Consider the following 14,972-nt stretch of genomic DNA (forward strand, 5'->3'; position numbering starts at 1 on the left):
AGCTATACCAAAAAAAAAAAAAAGTCCAGGCACCCTGTGAAACACAGAATTAGATGTGGTTCCCGAACATTGTTTGCCACAGATTTGATAGACACATACACTCAAAAGGAGCAGTAATACAGGTTTATGCACCTCTAAATCCTGTCATGGTTGACAAAGTAATTTAGTAGTGTTGTTTTAGACTCAGAACCATCACTTAATATGATTTGTGAGAGGGTACTTGTGGCGGTGGGGTGGGGGGGGGGAACAGAGCAGGATGGGAATGGAGTAAGCATGGTCACAGAACACCATCAAACTTCAGTTTCACACCCTCCCTGCAGTGATATAATTGAAAGACTGCTCATGCTTTGCAAATTAGGTACCTACTCAAAAATCAAAATTAAATTCCTCTTTAAAAAAAAAATCTAAAAGTTGTTTCACTGAGGAGAATTGGTTTTGGAAGTGGAGTTAGGTCATACAATTTGGACCATTTGAAAGAACTTGTCAGTTTATTATCACTGGAATGGAACCAGTGTCTAGACTTGTTCTTTGTGATGCCTTTTTCTTTTTTTCAAAGCAGTGCTTTTTAGCCAGTCTCACTAAATCATTCATGGTTGCTACGCCCACAATGGGCTTCGTGGGGTCTCATGTGATCTTCCATCAAAGGCGCAGTGTTTTCAAGTCTTAGACCATTGGGGATTTCTGATTCCTTATTACATGCTGAATGGTAATGGTTCACAGTCAAAAGTTAGAAAGTTGGTGAATAACTGAGATTAGACCTATTTACTGTCAAACAGTGATAAGTTTTCTACATTTTTTTTTCATCCAGGTACTTTGTTTTTAAGTCTGTTTAAACCTGTCTCAGGTGTACCCCGCCCCTTATAACTTTTACACCAAGAAGCTAGTTGACATATTGTCATAAAGAATATTTACTGAAAAAATTTCTGCATATAAAGCAGCAATATAAATAGTTTTTTTTAAAAAAATAAAAACTGTTTCATGTGACTGTAGAGCCTTACAGATATATTAAAATTAAACACTTGTGATCTCAGGAAATATAGTAGTAATACAATAAATGAAACCAGTGCTTTTATTACTCCCTTAATATTTATTTGTATATTTATATAAAGTAAGTGTTATAATTATATATGTGGGGAACAGCTACTCATGGTTCCTGTTTTCATTTATTTAAACTAGATCTTAAGAACTAGATCCTAGGTTTCCTGACTAAAAGATGCCCTCTTTTAATAGAGATCAAAACAGAATTTCCAGAATATTTTAAATAGTTCAGTTAATACAAATTATGAGCTTCTGTAAATTTTATATACTTTAGAAAAATAAATTCTTTATGACACTAAAGCAAATTGCTTCACTGGTAAAATCAAAGTGACTGGAAAGGAGCAATAAACTCTCTACTTACTCGTATTAATCTTTAAAGTACATGTAGTTCAAAATACTTCTTCCTGTAAGGATTTGTTAGTTTCAGTAATGATATTTAGGGTCTTTTTTTCTTTTCATTTTTTAGCCTGTTTTTGTTTTAGCTGGTGAAAGACAAGGAGATATCATAGTTCGTTTGTAGAGGAGGAGTTGACCTAAAGGTGAACTTTACAAAAATTTGTGGATGTTAGCTCTCATTTAATAAGTGAATTGGGGCACTAGCACATCTTCCAAGCTTCCAGCATTCTTTTTCTGTATGTATCCTGGAATATTTCTTGATCTCCAGTCTCAAGGAGATATACCCTTTCTTTACCCCACCCAAGCGTGCCAGTATACCCCTCCCCCAATGATCATAATCTGATGTTACTGTCACTTCAGAGACTGCTCTCTGAGAAACTCACGTCCCCAAATTGCACTTAGGCAACTACTCCTTGGGTGAAAAACATCTGATTAGGTTAGTGGTGGTGATAGAATTTCTTTCTTTTTTTTTTTTTAAGCTGAGGATTTCTGTATCTTGAAAAACAAAATAGCCTTGTGCTGTGAAGTTGCCTAGAGTTTTGCAAATTTGAGCAAACATACATTGCTTCCAATGTACAGGCAAAAAATGGAGAGTTCACTATAAAATATTCCATAATTACTTTTTGACTAGCTCATGTTTGTGAATTCTGTCAGAGATACCATGAGATGGCAAAACCAGATTTATTCATTTGACAAATATTACTTGCATGTCTGTGTTAGTCCAGAATTATGCTAAAGCCCTGGGAGATACTGGGATGAATAAAACCCAGTCCCTGCCTGTAGGAAACCAGTCCAGGGGAGACAGATGAGAACAGGATGGGTTACCATTTGGAGTTGAAGGTGGGTGCAGAGTCAGGGTGAGGGAAGACTTCCACGGAAGGGCAGCCAGTGTTTGTGACACCCGTGTTCTAGACTGCTGCCCCTTTTCTAGATCCTCCAATATTAGTAGAATTGCTTGGTCTTTCCACAGTAAATTTTTGTTGGACGATAGTTGTAGGTGACCTACAGATTCCTAATCTTGTCCTTTATTAATCTCTTTCCTCTTCTCTCTCAAACATTTACTTGGAGAACTATAGAGATTTCTGCAGTTAGCGTAACATTAATTGTGGTAGCTTCCACACCTGGCAGACCAGTTTGGGATTAAAAAGAGGCTTCCAGGGAACATGTGAGTAATTCTTTGCTACATATTGAAGCTTATCACCTTAAAAAAATACTGCCCCAAACCTTGCTGTTATTTGAAAATATTTGAGTAGAGATGGAGGGTGATTAATGTTTTGAAGGGAGAGTTTGACAGTTAAAATTGGTTTGCATTATGCTACTATTCATCTTTAGGAAAACTGTTAGGGATATCTTATTCTCTGTTTTCTGACCCATTATCCTTCCTGGCATGTTAACAATCTATAGCTTTCTTTCTTTTTTTTCCCCACTTCTCTCTTTTTGTAATATGTGTCCATAAATTTGTCCAGGGATTTAAAAAACTCTTACCTAAAATACCGGGCGTGGAAGTAGACATTAAGATAGTTGCCCAAAGGGCATGGCATTTCTGAAGAAGTAGTACTGCTAGAACGTTGTGCCTTTTCCAGCCCGAGAGTAGGCACACCCAAGTGGTCTGAGTGAGTTCTTGCAATAGGCCTAGCTATTTAGGTAATTTACTTCGTATTCACAGAATAAAATTACTTTTATGTCAGAACCTTGCTCAGGCAGGCCTTTGGTTTCCTCCTCTAATCTGTCTCTGGGAAATGCTGATTATGGCATCTTCGTGATAAATGCTGAGGCTTATTTGTGTGGCATTAGCTTTAATGTGCATCATCTTATTTCTTCCTCACAACACTCCTAGGAGGCTCATTTCAAGTACATCTGCCCAGTATTTAAGCATGACTGATTTAAAGAAAAAAAAGTGAGAGAGAGAGAACCCATCCCCACCCCAAATCATCCTTTCAAGGACTTTGTAGTAGTCTAGTTTGGGAAACAAGAGTGAACTAGCCAGCAAATACTGGGCTAGACACAAAGTCCTAGGTTTCCCGAGGAGCACCTCGCAGGAAGATTGACTGTAAATCTAGGAGCAGTTCAGTGTGCTGGGTGTTACATGGGGCAAGCCCAGAGCACCGAGGAGGAAGCTGTGGACAGATTCATATAGACGTGTGTTTGGGAGAAGGAAAGTTACGTAGAGGAAGGCTAATAGAGAGTAAACACAAATGTGGTGGAGACCTTTGGCTGTACTTTTGAGTAAAAATTTTAATCCCTAATTTTTAAAGTCTCACTCTAACTTTTGTGTTTTCATTTGTGAATACATATCTCATAATGCAGAATTTAAAAGGTAAAAAGATAAACAGTGAAAATCTTCCCATTACCCTAGCCCTCCAGCCATTTAGTTTTCTTTTCTAGAAGTAGTTGATGTTATAGATTTCTTGTGTGTTATTCCCAGTGGTATTTTATGCATAATAAGTAACTCGACGTGTATGTTCTCTTCCGATGTCACCTTTTCATTTATTCAAATGCAGGCAAATACTGCATCTGGTTTTTTCCCTCCCCCTTGACAGTATATCTTGGAGATTACCCAAATCGGTGCATGAAGAGTGCCTTCATTTCTCTGTCATGGCTGTGTAGTATTTCAATGTAAAGGGCATGTAACATAGTTTTCTTAGCCAGTTACCTCTAGATGGGAGTTTAGATTTTTTCCGGTACTTTGCTATTTGCAAACTAGGCTGAAGTGAATAACTTTGTGCATATATCTTTTTGTACATGTAGGAGCTGGTGCTAGAGGTCAGATTGCTAGGTCAGAGTATGAGAAAATAGAATTTGGTGGCTCTTGCCAAATTGCTATCTTCAGAGATTGTGCTGTTTTACCCCCCCACCAACGACGGTATTTGAGTGCCTGTTTCCGCACATCTATCTCATAGACACAGTGTTGTCACTCTTTCGTTTTTTGTTTTGCCAATCTGATATGTGAAAAATAGTTTCTAAGAGTAGTCTTAATGTTTTGAAGGAGAAAACAAGGCAAAACAATTTCCTTTTTGTCCCTGGTATGTTTATTTCTGTGTAGTTTGTTAATAAAGATGTTGGCTTACAATTTAAAGAAGGTACAGTATTTAGAAAGTCTCTAACACTCTAAAAATTGGAAATTTATTTTCATATTCTGAGTTTGGAGGCTGAAAACTGTACCAGCAAATGTTGATTGGTTGCCTCCATGTGACAGGCAGTGTGTGATTGGTGATTCAGCAAGGCATGGCCCCTGCAGTCATAGAACTGTCATCGAGGAGAAGCAGAGATGGTGGGACATGAGGTGCTTGGACAGGGAAAGTACAGACAGCCATGGGAGCACATGCACAGTTTTGGGAGTGAGGTAATCAAGAAATGTTTCCCAAAAGATGGTTTTTAATCTGCAGCTCAGAGTCTGAGTAGGAGTTACCCCGACAGAGGTGGGAGAGGGAGACGGGTTCCAGGCGGGGACAGAAAGAGTGTGGCTTATCTAGTTAGTTTGGGATAGGTGAGCAGCAAGTAGGTACTGTAGTCTGAACCATAGTCCAAAAGGTGACATATATTTGCAGAAAAATAGCACAAGCTTTTGTTTAATCTTTTAAAACATAAACTGATAGAGAACCTATTGGGGTTTCTTTAGAAGCTGTTACACCCGTGAAGACTGCCTTGATAATGTTGGCCCCGTGTATTTATTTCACATATCAGTGCCTCCTGATAGTTTTTAAAGTTTCACATTTGCCCTTCATACCCATCCTGTGAAGCGGTTCGGGTTGGTAATATTATCCCTTTGTTGCCATGAAGAGATGGTAGCAGAGAAGTGGACTCTCAGCCAGCAGTGCATGAACCAGTCCTCAGCAGAGCCAGCGCTAGCATCCAAGAGCTTTTGGCTTCCTTCGTCAGCACGCCGCCTTGTGCTCCCTGCAGTTCTGGTTAGTGATAACTAAGCCTTTTTGAGAACAGCATTGTTAAAAAAGTGCTGCTCTGTTGAAACTTGAGAGACTTAAAACACAGTATTGCCAGAGCCTCCTGGTCTCAGCGGTGAGGCATGTTTCTTCCGTCCGGCTCTTTTTAGCTTATTAAAACAAACTGTCATGCTTAGAAGATGTTTACTGACATATTTTATTTTGGTATCAGTGCATTTCCTTTGGGTTACACAATGTCGTTCCAAGGGGAGTGAGAAATCAGACCGAGGCCAGCACTGCTGCCTTTTCTGGTCTGAAGTACCCACAGTAGTAATAGGCACTTAAGTCTGAATACCAGCTTCTTCGCACAAACACAAGGAAGACGGCACTCTTTGAAAAATGGTTTGGTCATGCATACGACAACTGGGATCATATCCCCTCCTTAGATACTATATATTTGTCTCTTACCTGAAGTTGAGGTTTTTGGAAAAGTAGTGTAGCAATATCAGGAAGTCAGACTCAGTCACTTGAGATCGTTGTGTGACCTTAGGCATGTAACTGTAATTTCTTTAGAATTCAGTCTTCATTTTAAAAACTGGGGTTATACCACAAAAATTGATGTGAAAATGAAATGGGGCATTATACAGAGTTCCCTCAGATTTTTATTTCATTTTTCAGTGTTTGTAATAAGGGATGTATCAGCAGTTGATGAGTACCTTTAGTGCTGTAGCTTTTCCCCTGGTAAGCTAATGATGGTACATTTTATAGTAGATGGTATCAAATAGAGAAAATAATAGTATGAAAAGAGTTTAATGCAATATCAAGTACAATATGTATTCAATAAGTAGCTACTTTTTTTTTTTTTTTAATTGAATAGGATTATGGTTCCTGTGTTAAGGCCATACCCCATGGGGAAGTGAGGGCTCTGCTGGGAGGTCTGTCTATATATAGGACACCGGATATGTGAGGTAGCCGAGCTGGTCTCCTCTAGGAACCTAGATGTTGAGGATCGGAGACCACAGTGTGATTTGTGGTTGTGTGTCTAAAGTCAGTGTCTCCACCACTGAAGGTGAGCTAGACAGGGAAGGACCTGCAAACTAGAGCTTCTGCATTCATGCAATTAGCACAGATTGTTGCTGTTGCTGCTTTTTAATCATCTCTTGTTCTTTGAGGAAGTCTTACCTAAAGATCCCTTGGCTGTGCTTCAGAGAGACTGATTATTTACTCTTTGGCCACCGTGTTAAAGGGAGAGCCTGGCTTCTCTGAGTAGGGGTGGCATTACTCAGCTGGAGACCCTGTGGGGAAAGTGGATTTTAAGGAAGGGGATTAAGCCATAATGGTTTGTTGAACTACCCCTCCCTTTTTGGAAAGTCTCCTTCCAGTGGCAGACTTGGAGGTGCCAAGTTGTACTTTTTAAAACAAGTCAGTCTCTCCTTACGGATTTTTCTCTGCAAACACAGCTGAAATACCTACTGTACTCTGAGTCTCTAATTTGGGTCAGCGAAGAGTGGAGATATGAATCTCAGGATGGGCTCATCCTATACAGACTATCTTGTAACCTCCCCTCTTTTAAATAAAGCTCTAAAGCATACCTTGGTATACACAGAAGTATTCAGAGGTCAAAAGGGCATTAACTCTAACTCTCTAACTTACTCTTTTTTTTTTAAATTTATTTTATTTATTTATTGGCTGCATTGGGTCTTCGTTGCTACACACAGGCTTTCTCTAGTTGCTGCGAATGGGGGCTACTCTTCATTGTGGTGCGCGGGCTCCTCATTGTAGTGGCTTCTCTTGTTGTAGAGCTCGGGCTCTAGGTGCGTGGGCTTCAACAGTTGCGGCACTCGGGCTCAATAGTTGTGGTGCACGGGCTTAGTTGCTCCGCAGCATGTGGAATCTTCCCAAAGCAGGGCTTGAACCCATGTCCCCTGCATTGGCAGGCGCATTCTTAACTACTCCACCACCTAGGAAATCCTTAACTTACCCTTGAATGGCTCAGTGTAGATGTATGGGTGGAGGGTGGGGAGAGAAAAATAGAAAGCAAATTGTGGTAGAATGCCAACATTTGGGGAATCTGAGTGAAGGGTTTGTGGGAATTTCTTTTACCATTGTTATTTTCTGTAAGTATGAAATTCTCTCTAAAGAAAAAGTTGAAAATATCTTGAGCATCTTTCCATGCGAGCACATGTATTTACATTATTTTATGTATATATATATTCTGTGTGTAACATACTGCTGTATGGGTGCACTGTGGAGATCTTTAGCTAGACTCCTACTGTTGGGCATGTGATCATTTCCAGTTATTTGCCATTATAAATAGTGTTGCTTGGAGATCTTTAAATATGATAGATCCTCGTGTATTTGGAATGGAATTCTGGCACCCCCTTGAAAAACCCCCACTTATATAGTGGACCTGATATGAAAATTCACAGTACATTAACCAATTAATGCTTGAGCCTTAGACTTTAGTTAGAATTTTAAACAGGTTAAATGGTGACTGTTTAGCAGTATTTATCTTACCCTGTTACCAGTAAACAATAAGCTATGGAAAAAATTTCTTCAGTCCTGGTTCATCTCGTGTAATAAAATTTTAGGGAAAAAAAATGAATCTTTTAGTGACATGAAACATCTTGGCTGAGGGTTGACAGCCTGAGTAGTAATGAAGATCAACAAGTCTTTTAATGTCCTGCAGTTGTAGCTTCCTGACCCCATTCTCTTGGAAGCAGTGAGCAAATCTTTTTTGTCCTCGTTCCAACTGTGCTTCACGATTTCATTGATTGCTGGAATTTTTTTTATCAGTATTTTAAAAAATTGAAGTATGTTCATTTACAATGCTGGTTAATTCTGCTGTACAACAAAGTGATTCAGTTATACCTATATATACACTCTTTTTTTCATAGTCTTTTCCCTAATGGTTTATCGTTGGATATTGAATATTGTTCTGTGTGCTGTAACAGTGGGACCTTGTTGTTTATCCATTCTATATATAAAAGCTTACATCTGGTAGCCCCAGCCTCCCACTCCATCCCTCTCCCAGCTCCATCCCCATCCCCCTTGACTGCCAGATATTTTAATTGGATTCTCATTCTCATTCAAGCAGCACATAGGATGAAGGGACTGTTTAACCAAAGTCAGTAGTCATATGCTCTGTTCTGTTGATTCATTTTCAGCTCCTAATTGTTGTTCCTAATGACACATGTGAAAAATTAAAACCATAGGATATAATTACATCTTACCCTCAGGTCAAAACAGCATTCATCTGTTTCTGACATTTGTGCTATAATATTTGCTTCAGTTTTTAGGCATTCCTTAATAGTCTTGAAAAACAAAAAGTAGGTCCTGTTGTTGACATGGATAATGCCTGAGGGCCAGTCCGATAGGGCCAGCAGAGAAAGGGGGTACCCTTGATTCTTTGGTTATATCTCCTAACTTCTAGACCCTACCTCAAAAATAGCAAACTACAAACATTTCCATAAGATCATCTCCATGAAATTTACATGTTTTAAAACCGAACCTAGGCAGGTCAGGTTTTTGAATTTTGACGTGTCCGTTAGATTCAATTCCAGGACCGTGTGAATGCTGTATGTTCTTTCCCTTTTTCCTTAAACAGGAATGAGAGAAATGGTGGATTAATAAACCCTAGATGAGGAATGAGCAACCAATGCTGTATTAAATTACACTCAAATTAGAAACGCGAGCCCTAAAAAGAACCCTTTTCCATCTGTACACTCTGGCTGTGAGGCAAGCATTGGACCAACTGACCGGGAAGAGCAGTGCTTTCTGCACAGCAGGGGCAGTAACGGGAGGGGTGTGTGTTGTATAGGAGTTGCCCAGGGCACTTGGCTCATGAATGCCACAGAGCGAAAGTTGATACTCCATTAAAAACCATGAAGTCAGCAGATTTGTTCCATTATCTCTAGTTAAGGGAAAGTGATTGAAAAAAAATTTTTATTTTTACTTTTCCATTTTCTTTGCACTTAAAAATATAAAGACTGTAAAATGACATTTCCTAGACACTGGGGTTGTGGTAACTAGCAACAGCAGCTGTCATCTGTTTAGCTGGGGATAAGCAAGAGGAGCTTTCCTCCAAAACGCTAGGTAATCTCTCTCCCTAGGGTCTGTCTCTGGAGAAATATTTTGTGTGTGTTTGTATGTGTTTGTGCGTACGTGTGTGTGTGCACACGTGCATGTGTGCGTAGATAAGATGGAAATGCAGACTTCAAGGAAGGCTAGAGACATTCAACTTTAAAATGAATTTTTGGGGATATGTGTATAAAAACAGATGATTGAACTTGGTGTACCCCCAAAAAAATAATAAAAAATAAAATAAAATAAAATACATGGAAAAAAAATGAATTTTTGGCAGGTAAAATTTCTAATATTTTAGAATATTACCATAATATTAGCATGAAAATCTATCCTTGGTTGGTTGCTGGCCTCCTTCCTGTGGGCTCAGCAAGATGTTCAGAATGATCTCGAATGATCTCCATCTTTGTGTTCATGTAACTTGGCTCACTGGACAGATGTTGCTATGAAGCAGCCAGCTAACACCGGTTTTCTCTTTCTGCCTTTGTTGTATCTGTTATTCCCCTAGATTTACTAATGTACTAATTTTCTTTAATATGCACATTTTTCATTAGAAGCTTTTGACCTCAAGGTTATAATTCGTCTGTCATTGTCTCCAGCAGAAACCTTTCCTCCACAATTAGGTCAGATTAATCTCTTTGGTTTTGTTTCCATCCAGAATGTGAAGTTTTCCATATTTAGCTAGTAAAAGGTGGGCCCTGAGGTGATTCTACGTAGAAGAGTGTTGCTGTATTAATTAATGCCAGCATCTACTAATACCAGCACTCTAGTTGTTGGTTTTTTTTTTTTAATTTTTATTTATTTATTATTTTTTGGGGGGTACACCAAGTTCAATCAACTGTCTAGTTGTTTTTTGTTTGTGTACTAATCTTTTTCTTGCTTTTCCCTTTCAGCAGACCTACTCCAATGAAGCCCATTGTGTTGAGGAGATTCTGAAGGTGAGTTTATTGTTACTGTTTCTCGCTTGAAGAAATACTTAAGTAAGCAGACATATATTCATTTTCTTTGACTTTAATGAACAGTTGCCATTCTAAACTCCTTTAAACAGTTTCTCCTCTCATACCTCCCAAAGCAAAATAAACCAGAATAATAACAAAGGAAGTCTTAGGACATTTTTGAACTCTCTGACAGATTTTAACTGAAATCAAGTCTACCAACTGCAAGGCATTTGGACCAGAGTTTTATGACATTTCTCTCAAGCTTTTCTGGTTGTCCTTTAAAACCCAGGAGAATTGCTCACCTCCCAGAGAGGAGACTCCTTGTGTTGCTGCAACAGGAGGTACCAGAGGTTAAGTAGTGCTTGGTTTTCACCTCTTGGTGTTTTATAGGTGACATCTCATATGTTTGGCCTCATTTTCGATGAGACCATGAATTTTTAAAGGGATAAAGAGAAAAACAGTAGAAAGTAAATGGATATCTTCAGACCTACCTTGAAAGGGTTATTTTTTGCTCTTGCTGATTGAGACAATGCCAGGAACATTTGTGCTGCTTCTACAGATACATCATTGAATCCATTATCCATTTGTTCGATTTTCCTTGCACAAGGATGACAAATTCCTTCTAGAATTCAGTTCCAGGAAAAAAATAAGTTCTCTTCATGAACCGGCATGCTTTCTTTTTATCAGAGAAGAATTATATAAACTGTTATGTGTCCCATTTTGGCTTTAATTTCCAGGAAATCTAGAGCTAAATTTAATGCTCAGATACACTAATTGTAATAACTGAGAGTTTTGTTTGTTTATTTCTCATTCCTCCTCTATGGCTTTTAATTTTCTTTCATGTCACTTTTAATGATAGTCTTTATCTTTTACTATAAGGTTTCTGATTTTTTTTGGGGGGGGAGGGGGAAAGTAGGAGAGAGATGACACATTTACCTATTAATTTTTATCCCTACTACACACTTTTTTCCTCAAAATACATGCTTGCCCAATTTTTTCCTTTAAGTTTCCATTGCAAAGTATTAAGTGAGGTGGTGCTGAAACCAGTAATAAAGTATATTGGTTACCTTTTCATTTGTGCAATTTTTGACAAAAGTGGTATCTAGCCAGATGTTTGGAAAACAGTTCCATTATTTTGGTTTTACTGTCTTTGGTCCCCTACTTTTGTAGTTAGAATTTTCTAAGAAAGAAATACCTCTAAGGAAACATACTATGTACTGCTGAAAATGAGAAATCTTTGCCAACCAGCAAGTAAGTTAACAATAAGTTATCTTGATCAAGTTTTTGTTTTATCCTCTCCTTTTGGTATTTCTGAAATTCTTTGGTAAGATGCGTCATAAAAATGACTGCTGCAAATGACTTAGTTATAAAATAATTTACTTATTTCCTAAGTAAACGCAGCAATATATATTGGTTGTCTCCTGCACGTGTCAAATGCTTCTCTTATGTTTTGATGTGTGTTAATATACGGCTTGTCGAGTCCTCTATGTAAGGTGGTGGTATTAGAGCATCAGGCAGGCGTTTTTAATTTAATGAACTCATCTGTCCTCCCTCCCCTCTCAGCCAACATCACTTTCATGAGTTCTTGCTTACCTGGAAATGCTTGAAAGTAGATGGTTCATGCGAGCCACAGGTGAGTGTGTTCATTTGGAAATCATAAACAGAGCAAGTAGATCGCAGGATGTCCTGGCCTGAAGAGGGGCGTGGGCCTCTGCCTTGTGGAGACTTAGAGTCTGTCCCCTTCTCTCCTCCCCTGCTGGGGCCTCCGTTAAGTCGCGTGTACTCCCTGGACTTCAGGTTCCTCACGGGTAAGATGAAGGCCCTGGGCAGGTATATAGTAGGTGACTCTAGGGTCCGATCTCACTCTCTGATGCTGCTCCAGATGCTTCCCTCTGCCTCGTGGTTCCTGTTCTTATCTCCTACCAGTAATTTATGAAGATTGCCAGAAATTCTAACACAGATCTTTCTGATGGGCGATAGAAACAGTAAATAGTTCCCTAGTGGAGAGAATCAACCATAGACGATATCGTCTGGTTCTCTGGTGGAAATATTAAGAGTGGCAATGTTTTACTGAAGGGCCCGCAGTGGCCTGTGACTCGTGCAGACTGGCAGGGTAAGACGGTAGCAGGTAGATATACCAGCTACCAGGAACTGGTCATGCACAAGGGTCTAGATGGGGACGGTGCCCTCAGTGGGTGTATGGAAACAGCTCAGGTTTTCTACAGCCTGGACAGCCTTTTGGGGACGTTAATGCAGTGCTTGTAGACATTGTACCAGTGTCACTGGAATGTTGCACTGAGATAATGAGTGGTAGCACCATTATTTGTTCATTCCTTCATTTATTCGACAAATATCTGTGAAGGTGCACATACTTTTCTAGCCACTGATATGCCATGTGAATGAGTCCTTACTCTTGTGGAGATCTTAGTGGGGAAGATAAAGATATAATAAAATGTCAAATGTTGATACGTGCCGTGAGTCATATAGTAGGCAAATGAACGGAGGAAAAGGCAGAGGAAAGAGTGCTGAAGCCTTGACGTGGAAACAGGTTGGTGTATTAGAGGAACAGCGAGAACTGGACGGTGTGTCTAGAGCCACGTGAGCAGGGTGGGAAGTGGGGAGGAGGTAGCAGCGGTGGCACCTGGAGGGCCAGGAGTGAAGCAGGTGCTGGGTGATTTACCCCCATTCATGTGATAAGTCAGTGTTAAAGCAGGGAGCGGATTCACGCCCTGTGATTCTGGGCAGCCTCCTCTCCTTATGGCCCCAATTCTCCTAAGGCCCAACTTCCTCTAGTAAGCTAAGCATTTAGGGAAGTATATAAATTCTTTCACACTACCAGCAAACCACTTAGAGCCTGAAAGAGTTTATGCACTTTCCAACTGCCTAATTTAATAGCCGGGGCAGCCTTAGGCATTGAGAGTACAATGGATGTTTCCTGGGAATCACTGGTGACTAAAAATCATAGACACCATTGGGATTTTAAAGACATTCGTGGAAGAAAGAAGGATGATACTTTCAAACATCTCAATTATTACAAGTTTTTCCATTGTAACGTTCTCGTGGTCCCATACTTTAGAGTACAGTCAAATACATAAAACAGCAGGAAACTCTTTGGTGCAGTATTAAGATTCTTTAAAAACTAAGCTTATAATTTAGTAAGTGCTTTCTCTGACCATGTATTCTAGCACTTTATACTTTGAAAAATAAGTGGTCTTCGTCCACCTCTTCCTGAGAACTGAGGCTCAGAGAGCTCAAACGTCTCAGGCTGACCTGACCAGCAGGGTCACTGCTAAGATCCAGTCTGGGTCTCTGGCTCCACAGCTGCTACTCTTTCATTATATTTTAGTATAGAATTCCTCTTTGGTACCGAACAAAAGATGGTTAAAGTAAGTAAGGGCATAATATCACCTTTAACAAAAATGACTCAAGCAAGCTTCGGTTACTTTCCTTGTCACTGTGCCAGCTCATTTATGTGCGTTCTAGGGTTTTGCAACCTGGAGGGCGGCTGCAGAGGTGAGCGGGGAAGATGTGCGCAGAGGTGGAGAATGGGGATACTTGCCCCAGCTCCATCTCCAGTTGTTGCAAGGATCAGATGGCATTTCTGTAGTGGTGGAGAGGTCGGTCAGCACTTGGAAAAAAGCACAGTGTGTTGTACATGTTGCACAGCATGATGTGGGGGCTCCGGTGTGCTGGTGGAGAGTTGCCTGTCAGTCTTTAAGCCTGGCAGGTCTGATACACATTGGGGTGGACATCTTTTAGTCTCGAATGCAAAGGGGCCATTCCATGTGTTCTCAGCCATCGGCTTCCTGGGGGACTGATGCTGTCCTTTTAGACCTCGTTTTTCTCAGCTGTAAAAGTAAGGAGCTGGAGTTAATCTCCAGTGACCTTTTAGCTCTCAAAGTGCGTGCGTGCACACATTTACGATTAGACACCTTTAATCCGACATTTTGTTTTCCACTTGTTTTTTTAGCAAGTGAACATGCTTAGAAAAGAAGAACTCATGTCAAGATAAATATATTAATTTGTGAGATATAGAAATCTTGCTTCCATGAAGACAGTGAATAGAAATGAAACTTCTGTGTTAATGAAAAGGGATGGTCACTTTTTAAGGCCTTCTCCACAAAAGTTCTTACCTACTAATAGTGTGTATCAGGGAAGGGTCAAATCCATTAGAACTCTCCCAAGTGGAACCAGTGACCTGAATTACTTGTTTGCTTAAGTCAAACAGGAAAGTTCTTCTTCCTTTGAACTTAAATAATTCCAGGAAATGCAATAAAGAAGCTGAGGGAGAAAGAAAGCATTGAGACAGGACTGAGTTTTCATAGTTACATAAGCTCTGGTAATACCTACTACTGTTTTTAAGCTTCATGCTGTTCAGAGTGTTAAGACCGTTCATGTTCTATGCTCTTGTTTTTCTTCTTCGAACTGATTTCTTTTCAGTTTTGTTTGTTGGAGAGCTTCAGCTTTTGAACATAGCCCACCAAATAAGAGTTTTTTTTAAAAAAAGTAAATGAAATAACTTTTAAGATTTCACTTTTCATTTACCATCGCTCCACTCTACATTCAGTTTAAAAAATTAACTTAAGTAGCAATAAATGTTCTATTTATAATTTACTTTTTCTTCCCATTCCACATC

General features: G+C 39.5%; 1 protein-coding gene across 10 annotated transcripts in view; it reads left to right on the forward strand.

Moving 5' to 3' along the window:
* The window catches only part of AFF1 (ALF transcription elongation factor 1), a 188,245-nt gene that overhangs the window by 122,053 nt on the left and 51,220 nt on the right, over positions 1 to 14,972 (forward strand). For 9 of the 10 annotated variants that reach the window (XM_057725861.1, XM_057725856.1, XM_057725858.1 and 6 more), the window contains one exon: positions 10,292 to 10,336. In XM_057725861.1, the coding sequence (XP_057581844.1) occupies positions 10,292 to 10,336 (45 nt within the window). The remainder of the gene's footprint in view (positions 1 to 10,291; positions 10,337 to 14,972) is intronic. The other variant, XM_057725857.1, reaches the window with a different exon arrangement.

This window comes from Hippopotamus amphibius, chromosome 3, assembly GCF_030028045.1.
Source record: "Hippopotamus amphibius kiboko isolate mHipAmp2 chromosome 3, mHipAmp2.hap2, whole genome shotgun sequence".
Taxonomy (NCBI): domain Eukaryota; kingdom Metazoa; phylum Chordata; class Mammalia; order Artiodactyla; family Hippopotamidae; genus Hippopotamus; species Hippopotamus amphibius.